We start from the raw sequence: 20,569 nt of genomic DNA, 5'->3' as shown, positions 1-20,569 counted from the left end.
TAGCTGCATGGGTTTTAAACAATGGTTGTTCTATGGTGGTTGTCATTTCCTTCAAATTAGTCATTTGAAGAAGTCTTTGCTCTTTCAACACAAATAAAATTACGTTTTTAAAAATAATTAGCTATATGGTCTTAATACAATCATTAGTCCAATGTGTCAGGAATTAAGGGGGGTTGGGGTTTGTTTGTTTTAGGGGGTGTGGGAGAGTGATATTTTCAGTGTTTACATTGGGGAAGATTAGCTCATTGCTTGCAAAGACTTCCAAAGCTTATTTTAGAGATGTCATGCCAAAATGTCAGCATTGCTACTACCAAAAATCCTTTTATATCTTACTACACAAACACCTGCATAGAAGGAGGAATTATTTAGTAGGTATTGACAAGTTAGATATACAATTAAACAAAAGTATTTTAAGTTTTCAGCAGATAATCACTCTGACGAATTGCTGAGTATTATGCACCTTTGCACTATCAGAGAATATCCTATGTTGGAGGGGACCTGCCAAGATTATCGAGTCCAACTCCTGGCTCCACACTAAGATCTGACAGCTTGCTTAGTCCCAAATGCATCTGCTTGTGTTGGCGTAGAATCAACGTTGTCAAACTTACTTTACAGCACACCCAGGTTTTGACCCAATATTTGCTGAGGTCAATATAAAAACTACTGCTAAGTTCAGCATAGGTTGGCTCAGCTGCCTGTGTCAGGTGGCTGACCTAAAAGGAATGGGGTTTGGTGTGTCACTATAGATTTCTTCTAAAACCTCCTGTTTTCTTGCCAAAAGTTTATGTGGCAGGTGAGACTGTTTCAAAACAAAACAAAAACTAAGTGATCCTGATACCCCGTTGTTTTTTAGAAACCAAGAAAATAATCAGTTTATCGAGGGTGGCACAGAGCAGATGCAAAAAAATATTCAGCAGTTGCTGTTTGACAGACTTCTGTCAAGCTGTGTGTCTGTCACCAGCAATAGAACAATAGGTAGGCTCGCTTATCTTCATCAAGTGCCTCGAAATCCTTTTCTGGATATGTGATTATAGATTTTTATTTGTATTTTTCCCCCTCCTACAGGAATTCAGCCCTCTGGCGTGCGGGTTGTTTGCTGAGTGGAGAGATGAAGGCTCTCTATTCCTGGTGTCACCGCTGTCTTGCAGCAGCAAGAGGAGCAGATTTGTGCCGGGCTGATCCTGCGCCGTGCCCATGTGATGTATGCTCCCGTTGTAGGCATGTTTCACGCTTCAACAGTAACGCTTTAGTCCTGCTTTGCAGACATCCAGGAGGGCAGATCTGCTAATGTTAGCGCTCATCCCCGCCCCCTTCCTTTCATAACTTGTGATCGCAGAGCCATAAAAGTATGTGAGTCCCTCCCCCACTGCAGACCAAATCCACCCGGCATATGACCCGCGCTCCATGTCAGCCAGAGCAGGCAGCACCGACTTGCCGGGCCAGGGCGAGTAACCAGAGCCATGACCTTAACCAAACAGAGCTTCCACAGGGCCCTTCCACCCTCTTCTGAGGTGGCCATGACCGACCTGGACCACACCAGAGGGAAAGAGAAGGCTATGCAGCAATCCGTGACCAGGACCGGGATGGTGGTACCGAAGAAGCGACCGACGGGAAGGCTGGTCATGCACAGCATGGCGATGTTCGGCAGGGAGTTCTGCTATGCTGTGGAGGCTGCCTTTGTCACGCCGGTGCTGCTCAGTGTAGGGCTGCCCAAGAGCCTCTACAGCCTGGTGTGGCTCATCAGCCCGATCCTGGGCTTCGTGCTGCAGCCCGTGGTAGGTTCAGCCAGTGATCACTGCACCTGTAGCTGGGGCAGGAGGCGACCGTACATTCTGGGTCTGGGCATCATAATGCTGGTAGGCATGGCTTTGTACCTCAATGGGGACGAGATGATCTCAGGTGAGTGAGGGGAATGCGCTGTGCTGACAGACAAAACTCATGCCGGTGTTTTGAATTGGAAAGAAAGGAGGGGTTCCTTTATTTCCCTGTAAAACTTGGGTGTTAACATTGGGTAGCACGTTACTCGGTGGCACTGAAGCAGCTGAGGAGCACTGCAATCTATGTTCAGCCCTAATGCTGCATGTTATGTGCCCTGTACGTACTGTTCTGTAGTTTGTGCATGTGATTACGGTATTTTGTATGTTGATCTGCTTGCCTGGTCGGTTCATACTCTGCTTGGGCCTAGAAAAGTTTTTAAGAACTAAAATCTACCTTATTAAGTTAAATGGTTTATGTTGTTTGTATGACGTAGTACAAATCTTAAGAGAATGTCTATTAGTCTGTATTTTAGATGGGTCGGCATTCAAATTTATCTGTAATTCATCTTTTGATGTAGCTTTAATTATTGCAGCACTTGCTTGGCTCAGGAATGTGTTATGCTGGTGAATAATACAAATCACAACTCCTTGGAAACCCTGTTGCACCTGGAGCGTGCAAAATCAGATAGGAGTGATGTCCCCAGATGCTGTTTTATTTTATCTTGATATCCAACTTCTCAAAGATTTGCTAGAAAGTCATCACTATCATTGTGGCTTGTGTCTCCTTCCTGTGGGGAGGTGCGTGTTTTCACAGACAGATTTTTTCTCTGTTTCCGGATATTGCTGCTGTTGTATGTATGTGTAATCATTTACCCAGAAAGAGATGTTAGCCAACTCTTGACTGTCTATAACAGAGCAAGGGTGGAACAAAAGGAGTAAAACAAATAAATACTCCAAAATGCAAGTATTTTAGGCTACCAGAACATGCAATGGAAGTGCATAGAGTAGAGAAAGGCTAGTGATGCTCTCGATTGCAGAGCCTTGAGCTGCCAAGTTCCTGCTTGTGTATAAAAGTCAACCTAGCACATCTCAGAGCTACGCAAACTCAAAATATAGTTATCCTGCTTCTTAGATGTCATTCTGTTATGACTGAGCTCTCATGCGTAACAGCATTGTTTAGATTTGGAGGTTTCTGGAAAGAAAAATGGGGTTTTGCAAAACATGACACTATTGCTGTCAGAATGAGGCTTTTTTTTTTTCTTTTTGTAGCTTTCATCGATGGGAGAGACAAGCAGCAGACGTGGGCGATAGTTGTTACCATGCTGGGAGTAGTGCTTTTTGATTTTGCAGCTGACTTTATTGATGGCCCTATCAAAGCATATTTATTTGATGTCTGCTCTCATCAGGATAAAGAGAAGGGTCTGCATTGCCATGCCCTCTTCACAGGTACTCAGATCCTTTATTTTTCTTCCTACTTTGATGGAGGGGAAGGCAGTTGCATGGATTTTATAATCACTCGGTGCTAATCTTGAATGAACTGATCATCTGATTCTGTGCTTCAGTCACGGGTCTTTTGTTGCTGGGTTTTCACTACTTCAGAGCACAGCAACTTGTGATTGCTGCTACAAGAATTCTGCTGCAGAAGGCTGCAGGCATAAACATTTACAGTAGTATAGCCACGGTTCAATTAAGGGTAATTAACAATTTAAAAAAAAATGAAGTAGAGTTTAGTCATTTTGTTCTGATTTTCTTCAAGTTTTTGGTGAAGGAAAAATTAAGAGAAGGATCTTGTTTCCTTGCTGTAGCACTTACAAATAAGTATTTTTGACTCAGCACATGACAGAGCAAGTAACCAGCAGTACAGCTGGTTTCTGTTCTTCGACAGTGCTCCAACATATGCTGCCCTCCACTTTAGAAATAGAAGTTTATGTAAAATCACTAACTTCCAGAAAATAAGACCAAGGGGTTCAGTCCAAAAACTTGCTTCATGTGATTGCCTTTAGACGTTTGAAAAGTTGCTGAGTTACAGAAGGAAAGAGTTCATGTAGTGCAGAAGGCTTTGCCCTGTGTTGAGGAAACAAACAGGCAATGCACATAAGGCTGCGCACCTGTAGTGTGACTTTGGAGGAGCTTCCAGCTGTGTCTGAGAGCAGTCACTGTGAAAGGTCTAGACAAAAAACAGGCTAGATGAGAAGTCATGCAGTCTGTATTGATGCAGATTCTTGTGGCATCTGAACCATACCAAGAGCAGAAGCACATGGATTCGGTGGTGGTTACCCCATTTGAGAGGGAGGTGTAGTAGCTATTGGCAACAGATGGATTTTGGATATACGAAATAGCTGCATCCTGGAACCTGGGCACAGATTCTAAGAGAACCCTGAAGCCACATGGGAATGAAGTCAGTATGAGCCATTAGAAACCCACAGACAACATTTTAATCAATCACTCATTTGGACAGAATGAGGAGTGAGTCTCTAAGTCTCCTGCCTTCAGCAGAACTCTTTACTATTTTTCCTACTAAAAAGTTTTGATTTCTACATTCAGAGCTACTGAACTGATTCATTTGTGTGGTGAAAAGTGATGTAAGATAAATCACATTAAATGCAAGCAGAACAGATTTCTCCATATTATTTGGTCCAACACCTTGTCACTATATCAAGATCTTCTGTGCCTAAACCCATTTGGATGGGTAGTTGCCCAGCTGGAGATTCTGCAGCCCTCCCAAGGCAGCCTGCTCCAGCATTTCACTGGCCTTGCTGTTAAATGTTTTTCCCTAAAATCTAATCTTAATATACATTTCCTATAGTTAAAATATATTACTCCTTTTCTCTGTCTCTATTAAATACAGAAAGCATCCTTCCTTCCCCTTTTTAATTGCTTCTGTTTTATGTATTATTATCTTTCCCCTATTTAGCTCCTTCTTTTTACATTAACTATCCCCAAGACTGCTCTCCAATTTGTCTTTGCCATTTTTAAAGTTCAAACATGAAACTGGATAGCTTGCAGATATAAAACTGAGACAAGTAAAAGAAAGACTGCACATACCCAACACACAACACACAGACTGTGCATTCCAATATCATGATTACTTTTTGTCAAAACAGTATGCAAAAAAGACCTCGAGCATCAAGCATTAACTGCTGTGCAAACATTTAGTGTAAGTTTTCTTCCAAAAGATATTAACAGCTTAATTGTTTTTCATTAGAAAAGCAATGATACAGTCCCCATCCAGTAGGGCACAAGGAAGGAGGGCTGTGATCAGACCCAAGAGGGAAATAAGTACAGAAAGCCCAGAATGGAATGATAATGACGTGGTGTTTAGGCAAAGCATACGTGGTTCTTGTTACCTCTGTTACTTTTTGTTGGACAGAATGGTTCTGCCGTGCATTGTCTCCAGTTCTCCTAAGCAGAGGAGCAGAAATACATCCAAGTCCTTCAGATGCTTCTGTGCTGGGTCACTTCCACGTCCTGCAGAACCACCTGGTTAACGAGGTGGCAGGACTGTGCAAAGCTGCCTCCCCTGCCAAAGCTACGTGCTGGATGTAACAGTGTACACTTGTACCTTGTGCTTCTCAAACAGCTTGCACTCTCATCAGAAAGAAGGAATTGTAAAACAATAGACTGAATTCTTTTTTTATTAACTTTGAGACACAAGATAGAGTAAACAGTAAAATGAGAAGGCTAAATTTTCTGAGATGGGGAAGCTCAATAAGAGGAATTTCTCATTTATATTCGTTCCTTTTTGTTTTCCTTTCCTAGTGGAGAGGTACTTGGATTTTGGTGATTACAAAACAACGGGTTTTATTTCATTCCTTTCCTAAAAAAACAACACAAACAAACAAACAAGCAAACAAAAAACAACATGGAAGCAGTATTACTGTTCAGATTCTGCTGTATAAAGTACATTTTACAAAGTCTGAAGTACAGATAGTCTTGATGTAATAGGAAAATTGTTTTTTCTATGAAGTTTCAGAAAACACATGTTCCAGTAGAGTTTTATTTTGTGTTACTCACTGTTTCAAAGAAAAGACAGCTTCAAAGAAATGTTTCTGAATCATACAGAATATTGGCTGGCAAAGAGATGGAGGTCCATGTTGCTAAATATTTGGGTCTTTTTTTGAGAGCTCCATCCACCAGAACCAAGGATATTTTCCAAGAGACATTTTGGTAACTGCTCATATGTGTGAATAGCTCAGTGTTCCACTTCCTTGTGATTCTTTCCACGTATAATGATATCTGAAGGGTGCTTATTCAATCATTACTAGAGGGAATCGAGGGTATTGTGTGCTGTTTGTTTATTTTGTGAATACCAGTAGATTTTTTCCCCCTTTTTTTTTCCCCTGTGTAGGCTTAGGAGGAGCCCTGGGTTACCTGACAGGTGCTGTGGATTGGGGTCAAACCGTACTAGGATATTCCTTAACATCGGAATTCCAGGTGATTTTCCTCTTGTCAGCCTTGGTTTTCCTAATCTGCCTTACTGTACATCTGCGCAGTATTCCTGAAGTCCCGCTCAGATATAACAAAGAAGAGACAAGGTTATTGTTGGAAGTGACTGACCCCAGGAAGTATAGCTCCATAGAGGAAATCAGGAATGGATACATAGCATGTACTGAAATAAATGCTGCAGCAAAACCAAAGAAGCACGCTGCTACATCATGTACAGAGGTAAGTGCAGAGATGATTTTGTAGCCCATATCATTCCATCCTTGGAGACCAACAGCCTTTTAATTAGCTAATGCTGACTATTTAAAATATACCCCTTTCACACACACGCTCAGTAAAAGAATCCTCCACCAGGATGCAGCATCAGTAGAAAGTCTGCTTTCTTTTCTTTTTTTGTTATTTGTAAAGTATTTCCAGCAAGACAGACGGAGACAGACTAGTCCTGATGCTTTGAACAGTTGGCAGGGATGAGGGAGAACCAGATTCAAGTTTCCACCCTTAGTCAGTTTCTTGTATCCTCCTCATCTGAAATTTGTCAAGAGGATATAATTTGTCCTTCAGTCCTGGCAGAATTAACAACACATTGTGGACAGGAGCTACAGACCATTAATCTTTGATATAAATGTGCAACTCCCATTGATGTCAACACGCTTCCACATTTAGTACATATGAAGAGTTAGTTCCCTGGTCTGATAAACATTTCAGTTATGCTACTGCTCGGTATTTCATTGAGGATTTATTGATGGTGTTGATTTGTTTGAAACTGCTACTTAAGCAACAGTGCGACGTCACTTCCAGGGTTTTAGTTTTATTCTGAAGTGATGGTGTAGCTGTGCCTTTGGCAGAATTCTAGGTGGGAGAGAATACCCTGTATTTGCAAGTAATCACTGGTATTTTGTTCATGCTGAATTCTTATGAGAGATAGCTTCAAGCTAAGGCAGCAAAGAAAAGGTGAACCTACCTGAAAAATATCTGGGGAACACATTTATAGAATAGTCTTAGGAACACGTAGTGGTTTTCACTGTTTTGTTGATGACTTTTAATGTGGAAATTCTTACCGCCCTTTCATGGTATCCTAGGTATGCAAAGGTTAATATATATGTTTGGTTCCTAGTATGGCAGTAAGTAATGAAACAGTTGGCTGTTTTAATTTCACTTCTTATCTCTTGGCATTATGTGTATATATCCCTGACACAATTCTTAGGAAATAAGCTAAAAATTAATGAGAACACACAGATGATTTTAAGTTAGAAAACCCGAATTCATATTTAAAGTACCAATATAATGGATTTATTATCTTTTACTATTTAACACTTGTATTCTAGCAGCACTTGGTAATCGCAACCCAGATAAGAATATTATTATAGCAGACACCACACAAAGCCAGAATAAAAGATGTACACTGCCTGGTGAGGATGCCAGACACACGGTGAGGGACTGGCAGCAAAGCATTAGTGTCAGGAGAATATGGCTACCACACTGCAGTGTTTTCCCCGTTTCCCTACCTCAGGCCAACCTGAGCAGACAGCATCCTTCAGCAGCACTGTTATCTCTGAGCATCCTTCAAATTGTCAGAGACACTCTGTGTCATTGACTGGGCAATGCAAGCTCCAAAAGAAAGGAAGGGCAATGAAGAAGAGAGGGGGCTGGGCTAGCCTCTTGCTTGGCAAGAACTAATACCAGTGAATCAGTAGCATCTGACACCCGAAGAAAAATTCTGTCATGCACTGCAGGCCAGCTTCTGCTGTTGCCTTTCTTTCTAGGATTTTAGCTGGACAGCCCATCAGATGCTCATTGTGCTTTGATCTGTCTCATGTTTGTTTGATGTGCCTGGGCTTGTGCAAATTCTGGACACTCTCACTACCGCAGTGGTCTGCCTCCTGTGGCACATGTTTTCTGAGTTCATTCATTACTGTAATTACTTCCTTGAATAAATGGTTTGTCTTCCTGTTTTTCTGTGTCTCTTTTTTCACCGCAGGCATCACAGCCCTATTTCTTCTAAACTAAGGGCTATGCTCTTACATACTAATAGCGTCCATGGTTATTAATGAGATTTGGCCTGTTATGGTATGAACAGAAATCCAAAAATATTCTTCTCTTGTTCTTTATTTTGATGCCAAATTACTCCGGATCTATGGCCATAAAGCTTGTAATATGAATCCTTATGAATCAGCCTTGAGTTGTAGCAATTTTGTAGAAAAAATGATTAGGTATTGTGAGATTTTAAATGATTGTGCATTGGAGGGCACTAAACATATGTATTAAACATTGCTGTTTCCATTTCTACTCTTTAAAATATCTAAATAGAAAGAAAGCATGTCTAACTGTCAAATTATTATTTGGAATTACTGCCCCTTTAATTTTCCTGACCGTATCCTAATACCTTGAAAATACCTTAGAAAGCCTATTTTGAAGAACTTTGTGGAAGAGTTGAACAAATTATATAAGCTAAGTCAAACAATAGCAATTATCCTTGAAATAACGCTAATGAGTTAGTGTGGAACTGCCTTGTTTTGTTTTGTTTTTTGTATAATTATAGTTGAATAGAATGATTACTCTGTTTAAAATACAGTTAAAAGAGACAGTGATACTGAGAGAAATTCCAAGGGATTTAGACAATATGCAGTTCAAGGTAAAAGTCAGTGACTTGAATTTTGGCATTCCTATGAGGATTAAAAACCTCACACTGGAGCAATGTGTTTTCCAACTTTATATGTGGTGATTGTTCATAGATCAGCTTGCAGGATAACCTAGTTCAAAGGAAAGCAGAATTGCGAAAAGTAGCTAGAGCACTAAAGGAAGGAGAAAAGTTATCAGCTAACAGCAAATTGAAGACACAATTCAGCTTTCCAGCAATGAACATAACATTAAAGTTCATCCACATTTAGTGGCCATACAGCTTTCCTCACCACCTCTCCACTGTTGCGACCAAATATTGCTAGAGAAAACTGGAAGTGTTCCATCATGCACAGAATAGTATTAAAAAATAACATTTGTCTTTCTCTGAAAGTAAAGAACTGTGCAGGAACTTTTAAGTAGTAAGGACTCTACATGTATGTTGCAAATGCCTGACATCAAGCACACCTGAAGCACCGAAGAAATCAAGCGAAAGAGGTGATCTGACCTGATGTCTGTGACTGAAAACAAAACAAAATAAAAAAAAAATTAAAAAAAAAAAAAAGGTTTTGGGCACAGGGTTCAGACAAGGAAGAGATAAGGTAGGGCATTGAAGGTGGCAAGACTATTTGTTTTTCCATGTCAGTGAGATTTGTTAACCCATACCTATAATGTTTTTGATGTTGTATTCAGTTGTTTTACCCATGAGGTGGGGGTGTTCAGGTGCTGGAGCTTACATTATCTGGACAATAGGGTTTTGGGTGGTGCTGCATCTCCTGTCATGTATCACCTCTTCTTGCCTCTTGAGGGGGAAGATGTAGTGGAAATTCCATAGTGATTATACACCAGAAGAGGTTAAGTTTCTTAGGGAACATAGGACATAGAAAGAGGAATGGGAACAAAGTCTCAGAACTGCAATACTCCGCAACTGATATACTTTAATTCTGAGGAGATATTTTTGGGTTTCATTATTTTCCATGGCAGCTTTAAATCTGTGATGGAAAGCTAATTGTCTCCAGGAAATAATTCTTTTCATGTTTGTTTTCTTTTGTTTTTTGAGCCCCTGCTGAATGTGTTTTGGCAAAAAATTTTCACTAGTTCTAGTGGTAATCAATAATTCTACTGCCTGTAACAACAAGCAGTGTTGCTACATCTCTGCTGGTGTACCCCAGCTCCCCAAGTCTCTGTGATCTTTCAGATGACTTTACTATACAATGGCTTTACAAGTCAAATATACAGTGAAGGACATTCAGTACTCAAGCAACCCATCCTAGCAATAACAAATAAAACACTTTGGAAGTTTAGCAATGAAAAGATACTGAGGCCTTCTCCATTTGCCGCCAGCTATTTTATTAGCTTTCAGGGCAATAATACAGTATTATTGTTAAATACTTGCTTTTAGACTCAAAGGCGGATGACCCTTAAGTCACTCTTGAAGACGCTTTTCAGCATGCCATCCCACTATCGCTATCTGTGTGTGAGCCACCTGTTTGGATGGATGGCTTTCCTGTCCAACATGCTCTTCTTCACGGATTTCATGGGACAGGTAAAGGTGTAAAATCTTCTTGCTTTTCTTCCCTTGTAGCATCTCCTCCTCCACCAAAAAGAAACAAGATATTGTTACAAATCTGAAGGAATGTCAGTGACTCCCATCCAGTATGCCATGTTTCCTTGCCTTTTTTTGGTCTCTTTAAGTGAGAGGGAGTTTTGGTTTCCTGCAGTGTATATGAACACCTAAAAGAAAAATTTTGCTTGGCTGGATAGGGGACTGAATAAGAGAATGACTGATTGGAACGACGTATGTGCAGCATGAAAGAAAAAAAAAAAAGTAATTATAGATAAATTAGAAAATAGATGCTAAAGCAGGAAAGCAGAAGCAGAGAGAGAAGGAGAGTGGGAGATGGGACACTCAAAGGAAAAAGGGCAAATGAGTGGACAGTACAGAAAAAAATTGAGGGTAAGAAATGAGGACAAATCTGGTACGTGAGAGTCTGGGAGAAATGAGTGTGAAATCTGAAGAACTGCAAATGGATGATGGCGGCGCCGCTTGAAAGATTTCTTGGGTGCTAATCATCACCCCTGCCAGGGATGAGGCCCTGTCTTGAGTCCCATGTTATGGTAAGCAGGAGGTATTGTATACATGCAATGCATCCTTGTCTTTTGTGACCTCTATGGTCTCTTTCAGGTTGTATACCGAGGTAGTCCTTATGCACCTCATAACTCCACAGTTTACCTTACCTACAGAAGAGGCGTAGAGGTTGGATGCTGGGGGCTGTGCATCAATGCAATTTCATCCTCAGTCTATTCTTGTAAGTATCCAGGAATGTACTCCAACACTGTTTTAAATCAGTGTTTATACTGCTTTCAGTTTGCCATTGTTTAAAAAAATAAAGTGATGCCAAATATTTTTTTTTGCATGAAAACTTTAAGAAATATTACATTCTCAGCAGCGTTATAAATCTGTATCTTGACATGAGCAGTTCCTGTTTGGACCATGTGATGAGGGATCACTTTAAGACTAAGGCATTGTGCTGCATATGAACTGACCCTAAACACTGAATATTATCCTAAAGTTAAATGTCAGAATAAAATCGAAGCCGTGGTTATCATTCTGAGATGCTCTTTCACCTAGCAGACCTGTAGCATTAGGTTTTCAAAGGTCTGATGGTCTCTCCCCATCTGCATTTCTCACAAAATGACCTTTTCACAGTACAGTAGAAGTTCTTGCCAAAAAAATGAACCTTGCTCTCAAAAATTATGTGTAAATACTCTAGCACAGCTTCTCAAATAAATCTCACCATAGCTCTTACCCAGGATTTAAAAATTTCTTGCTATCCAAAAACTCAAATTAGGAGCATTTTGGGAATTGAAGTGAGCATCTAAAAGAAGCTTTCTCATTTGGAGCTTAACTATAGGCATTTATGTAGCACCTCTTTCAGCTCAGACAAGGGCTGATGCCAAATGTTCCCGTTGTAATCAAACAGCGGAAATGTCTGAGGTTGTCAATGGGGCAGTTCTTCCAGAATGGCTGTTAACTACTTCTTCTCAGAGCTTGGTTATGTCTGAATAAATGTATCTCCAGAGACAGTTAGCAGTAAGAAGTATTCTGCAGCAAGTTTATAACCACAGTAATTTAAGGCAACTTCCAAAATCAATACCTTTCTCCTTCATTTCATCTTACGAAATAAAACTCCTTAAAGGAATTCCCCAATGAAATGTGACTTATTCTGTTCTAGTCTCAGCAGCATTTTTTCTTTCTTTCCCCAGACCTGCAGAAAATCCTTCTGCAATACATAGGATTAAAGGGACTTTATTTCATTGGATACCTACTTTTTGGATTAGGTACTGGATTAATTGGCTTGTTTCCCAATGTCTATTCCACTCTGGCTCTGTGTTCCCTCTTTGGTGTCATGTCCAGCACACTGTACACAGTGCCATTCCAACTCATTGCAGAGTATCACAGAGAAGAAGAGGTAAGTTCAATGTCTAAAGAAGGATAAATCTGTTTAGTCTGTTTTGGCAGAACATTGGATAGAACTGGCAAACAGGTTTTAATTGTAATTTCAAACTATTTATGGTGACATATTATGAACAGAAAGTTTCTGACATAAAGATGTTCAAGACTTTATTAAACAACACTAATATTATTAGTTGTCATGTAGCTACATGACACCTCGCAGCTAATGTCCCAGCTCCAGGCTCTCCAAACAGAGTCCTGCATTGAGACAAATAATTATTTATCATCCCAGCTGAAACAAAGCCAGTCACAATACATGTTCAGGCAGGAAGAGGATAACAGGGCTCCAATTTGCGTTGCTTTCAAAGACTGCCTTCCTGAGAATCAAATCTAAACCACTGCTCTGTGCACCATTGATCTCTCATCTGTGTGTGTGTGCCCTTGTTTCTAAATGCAAGGGGCTCAGGCTGAGCAGCTGCCAAACTCAAATTACTTCAGGGAAGCATAGCCTCTTCATATTAGCTGAGGAGCTGACTTCTGAGGCCCTAAAGTTAATAACCAGGCTGTAAAAGCTGTCAGAAGTTTCAGCTAACTGCAAAGTCTTACAAAAAACTGTTAGCTGATAAAGATATGCAATTCAAGTATGAACAGCTGAACAGCTTTATGTAGTTCAGTAATAAATTGTACTCCACATTCTTGTTCTCCCTCTAAATGTCTGGGGTTGTTTTTTGGTCTTCCACAGCATGAAATCCTGATTTCCAAAGGAAATCTGGAAAAGCCTGCATTCCTTCTATCATGTTACTGGACACAGCAAGATCTTAAAGTCTTGTGAAGAGTTTAGCTCTTTAATGGAAAAGTTCTCTCAAATTAGTAAGAGAGCTGGAAACAAGAAGGATTAAGGAGAATTGGGAGGACTTAGGAAAAGTTCTCATTATGTCCAGTGACATTCGAAGAAATTAATATAGAAAGTGTTGAACAGTTGAAAAGCAAAAAAAAAATATATACTTGAGATCAGCACAGGACTAGATTAAGTCCATGAGAACATATCCTACTGTTCTATATGACTTCTAAGCATCATCACCTGAATGATGAGTACAAGAAAACCCTAAATTACTCTGTTGAATCCTAGGAGGATGTTTCAAGGTGAATAAATATTTCATAGATCCGATTCGCAATTTTTCAGTTAATTTCCCCATTTCTTCCAACAGAAAACAATTACAATGCAGAATTTCAGAGGGATTTAACAAAAGACAGGGTCTGAACCCAGTTTGGGGTAGGATTACAACCCTAATCTTAGGCCAGCCAGCTCAGAGAAAGGGAGTAAAGTAGTTATAAGTAAATTATAGCCCATCTCTGACTCAGACTTGTTTCAAGATAGAAGTGAAATAGAATATGCTGAGTGTGAATGGACTTTGTACTTAATAGGCTTCAAATGTGAGTTGTGAGAGAACTGATTGTTTCTTGTTTGGTGTATGGTACTTGCTATGCCAGACGTTAAATGATAATTCTACTTGAGATCTGACATTAACAGAATTAGGTTTGTCCCAGACCTTCTATAATAGGAAAAAAAAAGGTAAGTAAAGAGGAAACATCAAGTGCAAGATTGTGTTCATTCACACATTCATATTATTGTGGTCGGAACTACTGACACATAGGAACCCTGGGCAGAGCACAGCAAAACAGTTGTAATTCCAAAGAAATTGTGTCTAAAATTGAAAATACTTCAGAGGAAAGGTCTGCATTATTCCAAAACAAAGAACAGACTTTTTCCCTCAGTATGCAGTCAGCCAAAATCATGTGCTGGTTTTTAAAATGCTGCCCTTTCAATTCCTGTTCCATGCTGCTGTTCCCTGGGATCCAAATTCAATTTCATCTACGGGATTAGGAAGACACTGCCTCCAGTAATTTTGAGCTTTGGGTGGTAACAGCTCAAAAACAATATAACAGGTCTTGAAAAAAAACATCCTAATCACAATCAAGAGCATTTGGATAGAGACCAGCTCAGCTGGCACACAGCACAGAAACCCTCTGTGTGTTACAAAGCAACTGTCTCCATTCAACTGCAAGAACAATAAATACGTAAACTTTTATGTAATTTTCCAATGAAACAGAGCAGTTGGCACATTGCCTGTGATCATGTCCAGTTCAGTTTTGAAGGTCTCCGTAGGTGGAAGCTCTACAACCTCTCTGGACAGCCTGTTCCAGTGTTCAGCCAACCTCACATGGTGCTTGTATATGAGATGCTCATATAGAATAAAACCTTTTCCTCTTCTATGTATGTCATTTGAATGTCATAGCTGATAATGGCCTTCTGTAATGTAGAAGAATCCTAGTCTGTACATTCATTCTCAGACTTTTTTTTTTCAGAAATAAAAGCATTACAGTTAGATTTTAATAGTGAACTCCTTTATGTGCTTTGAGGCATAACTTCAGAGCACAAGAGCTCCATTACAACAAATTATGATCTGTATGTGTGTGGGACATACTATGTCTCAATACCCCCTGAGGCTGTCCTTACAGTTGGACCTGATGATCTTGAAGGTCTCTTCCATTCCTTTTCCATTCTGTCATTGCTAGATGATTGTATGATGCAGCCATGTGAGAGCTGGAGTGAAAATATCCTTGACAGGGTGTCCTGTACAGTGAATTTTTCTCCTTATATTAGTTTGCCAGAGCTCAAGTAGACCTGAACTTCAAGGAAAGGATTGGTTTTGCTGATCATTCTTCGATTCCTTCCTTGAAAGAAGGGGTAGAGGGAAAAGTTGGAGGTGGGAGAAAAGGGACAATTTGGAAAACTTACTATCACTTGTAAAATCTGTTTGAACTTTGTAACCTCTGTGGGACAGGCAGGAGAAAATGGAGAGGAAAAGGAGAGCTATTGGCTTGTTTTGCTGCACTTGAATGTCATGACAGTGCATCATCAGCTGAGAGGTGCAAGTTACTAGCAGTGTTTAAGTTCCCTTCCCTGAATCTTGTTTTTTGCTTATTTGCAGGTCCAGAGTCTGCAGGAAGACGAACAAGACACAGATCACAGGCGAGGGAAGGGCATCGACTGCGCTGCTCTTACCTGCATGGTCCAGCTGGCCCAGATCATTCTTGGTGTGGGCCTGGGGCTCCTGGTTAGTGTAGCTGGCAGTGTGGTCACTGTGATTTCTGCATCGATGGTGTCACTGATCGGCTGCTGCTTTGTTGCTTTTTGTGTTCGATATGTGGGGTAGGACTGCGTGAAGCAAATGGAAGAAATTCCCCTAGGGGAATGTTTTCTTTTTGGGTCAGTAGCACTGGTGTTCTTGCCATGCTGATGCTACTGGTACACCCTCCTCTCTTACCTGCTCAGAGCAGTTGCAATTCCAGAGCATCACTTATCTGCAAAGTGAAGACCTGGTAAAACTGGTTGCCTCAAGCCTCAGATTGAAAGTTTCTCTTTTTTGGGTGCTTTACTACTTCCTTCGTGCTGACCTCAGTGTATTAACACACTGTATTGTATGTGAAGACATGTCTGCCTGTGGTGTCTTGATGCCCTGCTTGAGAAGCCATGAAACTTACTATCAGTTTGTGGAAGTAGATGAAATGTATGATAAATTGAAGAAGTGATAAAAATGGACAGAGTTGGGATTAAAGTTGTTATTTATCTTGTTTTAAAAGTATCTTAAGTGTGGGGCTATATTCTTTGGTAGTCAAAAGCTGCAGGAGTATCAAACAGGTGTCATAAGCCATGGTGCTTTTATGTCATGATTAGCAGGATCATTAAATGGTATATTAACCTCCTGGCTATCATAAAAGGAGATTTGGGTGTGGAAGGTGGTTGGAATGTAAAAAACGTTGAAGCTTATTGTTTAAAAGCATAATACTAAAGCAATTATTTTATACTGGATCCTGCTGCTTGTTTACAAATGAAATGAAAGTACTGGCTGGCTTTGCCAGTTTTGAAAGTTTGGCTAAGGCTGCTCTGCAAATCCATTTTTAGGCACCTAAACAATCAATCTACAGGAAACGTGCAATTTTTTAATTCTTAAAAGTCTGTCCTCTTGACTTTGATACTATAATTGAAAAAAATAAACTTGGTGAAAATAAGAATTGTATTCATGGTGGTAAGCCAGTCAAACCTTGGCATTGGAAATAACAGTATTTACCTTAATGTAGTATCTGTTTTCTCTGTTTACCTGCATATGTCTAGCCTTGAGTGAAATGTTTTTTGTTCTTTACAGAATGCTCTAAGTCAATTCAGTTCTGCAAAGGTTGTCATGAATTGTTGTACATATGTAACTCTAACCTCTACAGTCCAGTTATTTGTGTTTAATTGAGTATGGAGTTTGATTCCTATTTTTATTATATTGCCAGAGTTTCAAAGGCCCTTTGTTTGTGAAAGTGATATACTGTATTTATGCTAAGCTTCCTCTATTCTGGAGATTGTCATTTGTTATGTTACGTGCTAAGCACCATGAAGCTATCCACTAATGCAATATTTTTAATGAATGGGGATACAGAGAAAGACTGCTGCCAAGTATGTTTTTATATACATGTTGCACATGAGCAGTCTTGACTGTTCAGCAAGCTAGCTGTTGAGCTCATCATCTCCTGGAGTAGCTCCACACAGTGTGAACTGACATCAATGCATGCAAATCATTGGATTTGAGCATGAGAAGCCCCTGCACAGGTACACCAGCTTCAGCTTTGTTTTTAAGAGTGTGGCAAGTCATTTATTCTCATGGGGAAAAAATAAATAAAAAATTACCTTATATAAACCCATTAATTATACCAAGCCTGTGAAAGCCTCGGCTGCCTTTTTGTGTCTGTCACCTCTGGAAGCCTCAAATGGGGCTCAGTTCGTGGCAGACTGTACCTTTCTCCACAGCTCCTTCATCCTGCCTTGTGAAAAATACAAGTGTTATGGTTTCTTCTATTTTGTGACTCTTCATTAATCCTTCTCCTGTTATACTCAAGAAAAAGAGCTTGTAAGAATTAACACCCTGGACTGTGCTTGAAACACTTTGTAGGTGCTGGGATGGCTGGAGCACAAGGGCCTCACCCAGGACAAAGAGGAGAAGGCCAGAAAATGAAGGATCAGTTCGCTTATTGCCATCATTAACTTGCATTGATGCAGCATCTTGCAGGAGGAGGAATTTTTAAGGGAAGAGCAAGACTTCTGTGGAGCCATAAAAATAAGGAGAGGGGGAGGCTATTTACTTTTGTAGGACGAGAAGACTCAAAGCACCATGTAGACCTGTGCTTCAGGAGCTGAGAATGGGTTAACTACATAAAGCTCTAATTCCAGTGTGAGGATGGGAAAGGAAATTTGCAACATTTACTTCTTTTTTTTTTTTTTGGTAACATTTTCTTTGAGGTTTAATACCATCAGAACATTAAAATTTGAACAGTCAGTGCTATCTCTGCTCTCTCACACAAAGGGAAAGCTGGCATTGATTCAGGCCAACGGAGTGACGGTAGGTCTGTAGCAACATAAGAATTGTGAACCTGAAAAGAGAAGGGAGATGTGACTATCTTAAACATCAAAGCTTTTATTTACAAGTCTGTTCAGAGAAAAATGTTTCAGGCACTCACATCATCTTTCTCATTATCTTTCCTTTTTTCAGATGAGTTGTGTGCTACAGAGCACACAACAGAATAGATTCAGCTTTTCTTTGACAGTCGTCCCATAAAAACATCCTATATTTGCTTCTAATGCTTAAAAGTAATGTCCAACTTAATGTGTCTTTGTCACAAGCAAGCAAAAAAATAAGTACAATTTGGAAAATTATTTAAAACAGAAGTATGGTTGTGCTTATTCTGAAGCAAAAAAATATATATTTCAGGTGTCTCTGGAAACAGTCAAAAATGTTGATTCATGACAAGAGAGAAAAAAAAGTATTTTTTTCAGTTACTGAGTTACATTACAGGCACTGAAGAACCACATTAGTGCTACTAATTTAAGAAGTTCTACCTTTTCTGTCTTTCTACATTAGTTCAGGACTTCATTTGAGTTATCAGTATGATCAGTTTCTATATTTAATATCAGTTTCTATTGCAATTATGTGAGTTTGAAAGTTAGAAGGACCCTGGGTCTGATCTTTCTCATCTAATTTTGCTTCCATATACATAAAATCAAATAAATATCTATGTTGTGTCTCAGCAAACGATATATCTAGATGAAGACGCAGATATTTTGCAATAACCAGCCTTCCAGCTCTCCCACTTTAACAGAGCTAGTCATGGCAGAATGAAAGGAGGCAGGAAACAAACCTGCTGCCTTATCTTCCTGATGCTTTCCTTTTTCTTTCTCTGACAAGTGCCTGTCATTTTCTTCCATTTAATAAACTGGCCTGTCATGTAAGTAAAATGTTTTAAGAAGCTTTGATTCTCTTGTTTAGAGTACTTGCAGTATTAGTAATGTCACAGATGCTCCCACACACGCACAATTTTCATTCTTTCTCAGCAATTTCAAAAGATTTCCAAACAAGCAAAAAAGGTGGTTTGTGGGAGACACTTTTCTTCAAAATAAATTAGGTATCTCAGGATGAATCACAAAAGCCTTTGCCTTGGTACAACTCGGTTTTAGCATTGGTGCCTGCAAATCACCAGTCCCTGCAATGGGCCAAAAGACAGGGAGATGGTGATGTAAATAGGATACGTGTTGATGCTGACATTTGATATTTTTGGACTGTAACGGAGTTGCTTCATGAAGGAAAAGGGTGGAGGTATCTGCAGTAAAATGTTTTCACATTATTTTTGACATGATAAAGCTGTACAAAAATTACCTACAAAACAGAGCTTTTCCATTTAAGTCTCCAGCATTCATTTCTCATTCCCTAGCTGCTCTACTTTGTTTATTTAAACAGCAAATGTTTGGGACCAGTTGTGCAAAACTAATGATAAAGGTTTAAAAACCTTTAAAAAGTTTTTTTTTTTATCAGAGGTTTTACCTTTTAAAAGGTAAAACCTCTGATAAAGGTTTCTTAATTCTGTTGCCTTCTATGCTGTATTCAATTTCATACATGCTTGTTTGGTTTACTCATGTTGTATTAATTTGTTGTATCACCTGAAGTATTTCTGCTTGAAAATGAACTTACCTCTCCATGTATTACTATTTTACCTGTTTATTAAAAGTAACGGCTTCATATCATGCAGGTCCACCAAACCAGAGAATACTGCCTCGTGTTGCTTTAGGTAACTACTTGCAGTAGCTAGAAAACAAAATTTCGTGCTCTCCACTATGGAGGGTGCAGTAGGCTGGGAGAAAATTACCCGAGACCAAGAATGCTCCAAGGGAAAGGGAATGGGTCTGCTGCCTTCCTAAGAGCCCAGCACTTCTTTCCTTCCCAAAGGCAGTGTGCTTGTTTGCCCCCCAGTGTTCAACGGCATTATAGCACTTCCCTAGGGCATGGGACCTGCCTTTCCCTATTGCTTTCTAACCCAAAGCCTGCCCCTCTCAATTTTGTCTTACTCTGAAGTTTCCTTATAGAGATGCCCTGCTGCAGCTCATTTCTCCCTCGTGTGTCTGCAACAAACGAAAATTTGCTTGCTACGAGCTGTAGCACTGCACAACGCTGATGAAGACACATCCATACAGACACCTGGTGGTTGGAGGCCACCCAGGACTTGTCTAGCATCCAACTCATGCTAGGATCTGGCCTTTGAAAGCTTCAGCGCTAATGCCAAGAGTCAGACCAGTACTGCAGCTGTCCCCTGCTTGGCTGGCAGGTCAGTTTGTATTGCGCTGGTCCCCAGCAGCATTGGGTGGCAGGAACAGTGGTCACAGCACACAGGGAGGACAAGAGGCAGCATTCCCTGGCACCTCTGTTCTCGGGGCTCCTCTGCTCAGTAGGTGCTGAGGGGCAAAGTGTGGGGTCTAAGGAGTGGCAGGGGGAAAACGAAAAGGTCCTGGCAGTGATGCCTTTTGTTAGAGGCTGGGATGACTAGCCTGGAGTTGTGTGCTTGGTAGATAAGTGCAAAGGTATCCGAGAGGATTCCTTTTGTTTTTCAACATTGATTTTTTTTTTTTTTTTTTTTTTTGTGAAAAAAAGAAACTGTTTTGCAATACAATTTTCAAGTTCTCAGATTCCAGAGACTTTAAGGGCTGAAGTAATTTTTTCTTAAATAAGTGCTGAAATTCTAACATCCCATTTGCCAAGCCTTTAAGAAACATATCTCAAATATTGTTAGATTGACATAACACTGTAAAACTTGGCAACAAAGCAGTTGTTAAAACTATGGTTATCTCTGAGAGAGGGAGAGAGAGATGGCATCTTATCAGAAAGTGTTTTTCTTTTCTGAATAGCATGCCTATAAATTCCTTTTG

The 20,569-nt window shown here is 40.0% G+C and overlaps 1 protein-coding gene across 1 annotated transcript; it reads left to right on the top strand.

Moving 5' to 3' along the window:
* Positions 1 to 89: 89 nt before the first annotated feature.
* On the top strand, positions 90 to 19,134 carry SLC45A2 (solute carrier family 45 member 2). Its single transcript, XM_068666460.1, has 7 exons — positions 90 to 1,899; positions 3,027 to 3,203; positions 6,106 to 6,422; positions 10,219 to 10,362; positions 11,002 to 11,125; positions 12,084 to 12,289; positions 15,267 to 19,134. Exons 1-7 carry the CDS (start codon positions 1,461 to 1,463, stop codon positions 15,489 to 15,491), a joined length of 1,632 nt encoding a protein of 543 aa, XP_068522561.1. The 5' UTR covers positions 90 to 1,460; the 3' UTR covers positions 15,492 to 19,134.
* The last annotated feature ends 1,435 nt before the right edge of the window (positions 19,135 to 20,569 follow it).

This window comes from Anas acuta, chromosome Z (assembly GCF_963932015.1).
Source record: "Anas acuta chromosome Z, bAnaAcu1.1, whole genome shotgun sequence".
Lineage (NCBI taxonomy): Eukaryota > Metazoa > Chordata > Aves > Anseriformes > Anatidae > Anas > Anas acuta.
The sequence above is the reverse complement of the archived record's forward strand: the minus strand, read 5'-3'. Positions and strand labels throughout refer to the sequence as shown.

Excerpts from the sequence above, each read along its gene's own strand:
- SLC45A2 (XM_068666460.1), top strand. The coding sequence starts at position 1,461 with ATGACCTTAACCAAACAGAGCTTCCACAGGGCCCTTCCACCCTCTTCT. Across the intron at positions 1,900-3,026 it reads TGGGGACGAGATGATCTCAG|CTTTCATCGATGGGAGAGAC; the intron begins GTGAGTGAGGGG and ends TTCTTTTTGTAG. Across the intron at positions 11,126-12,083 it reads TTCATCCTCAGTCTATTCTT|ACCTGCAGAAAATCCTTCTG; the intron begins GTAAGTATCCAG and ends TTCTTTCCCCAG.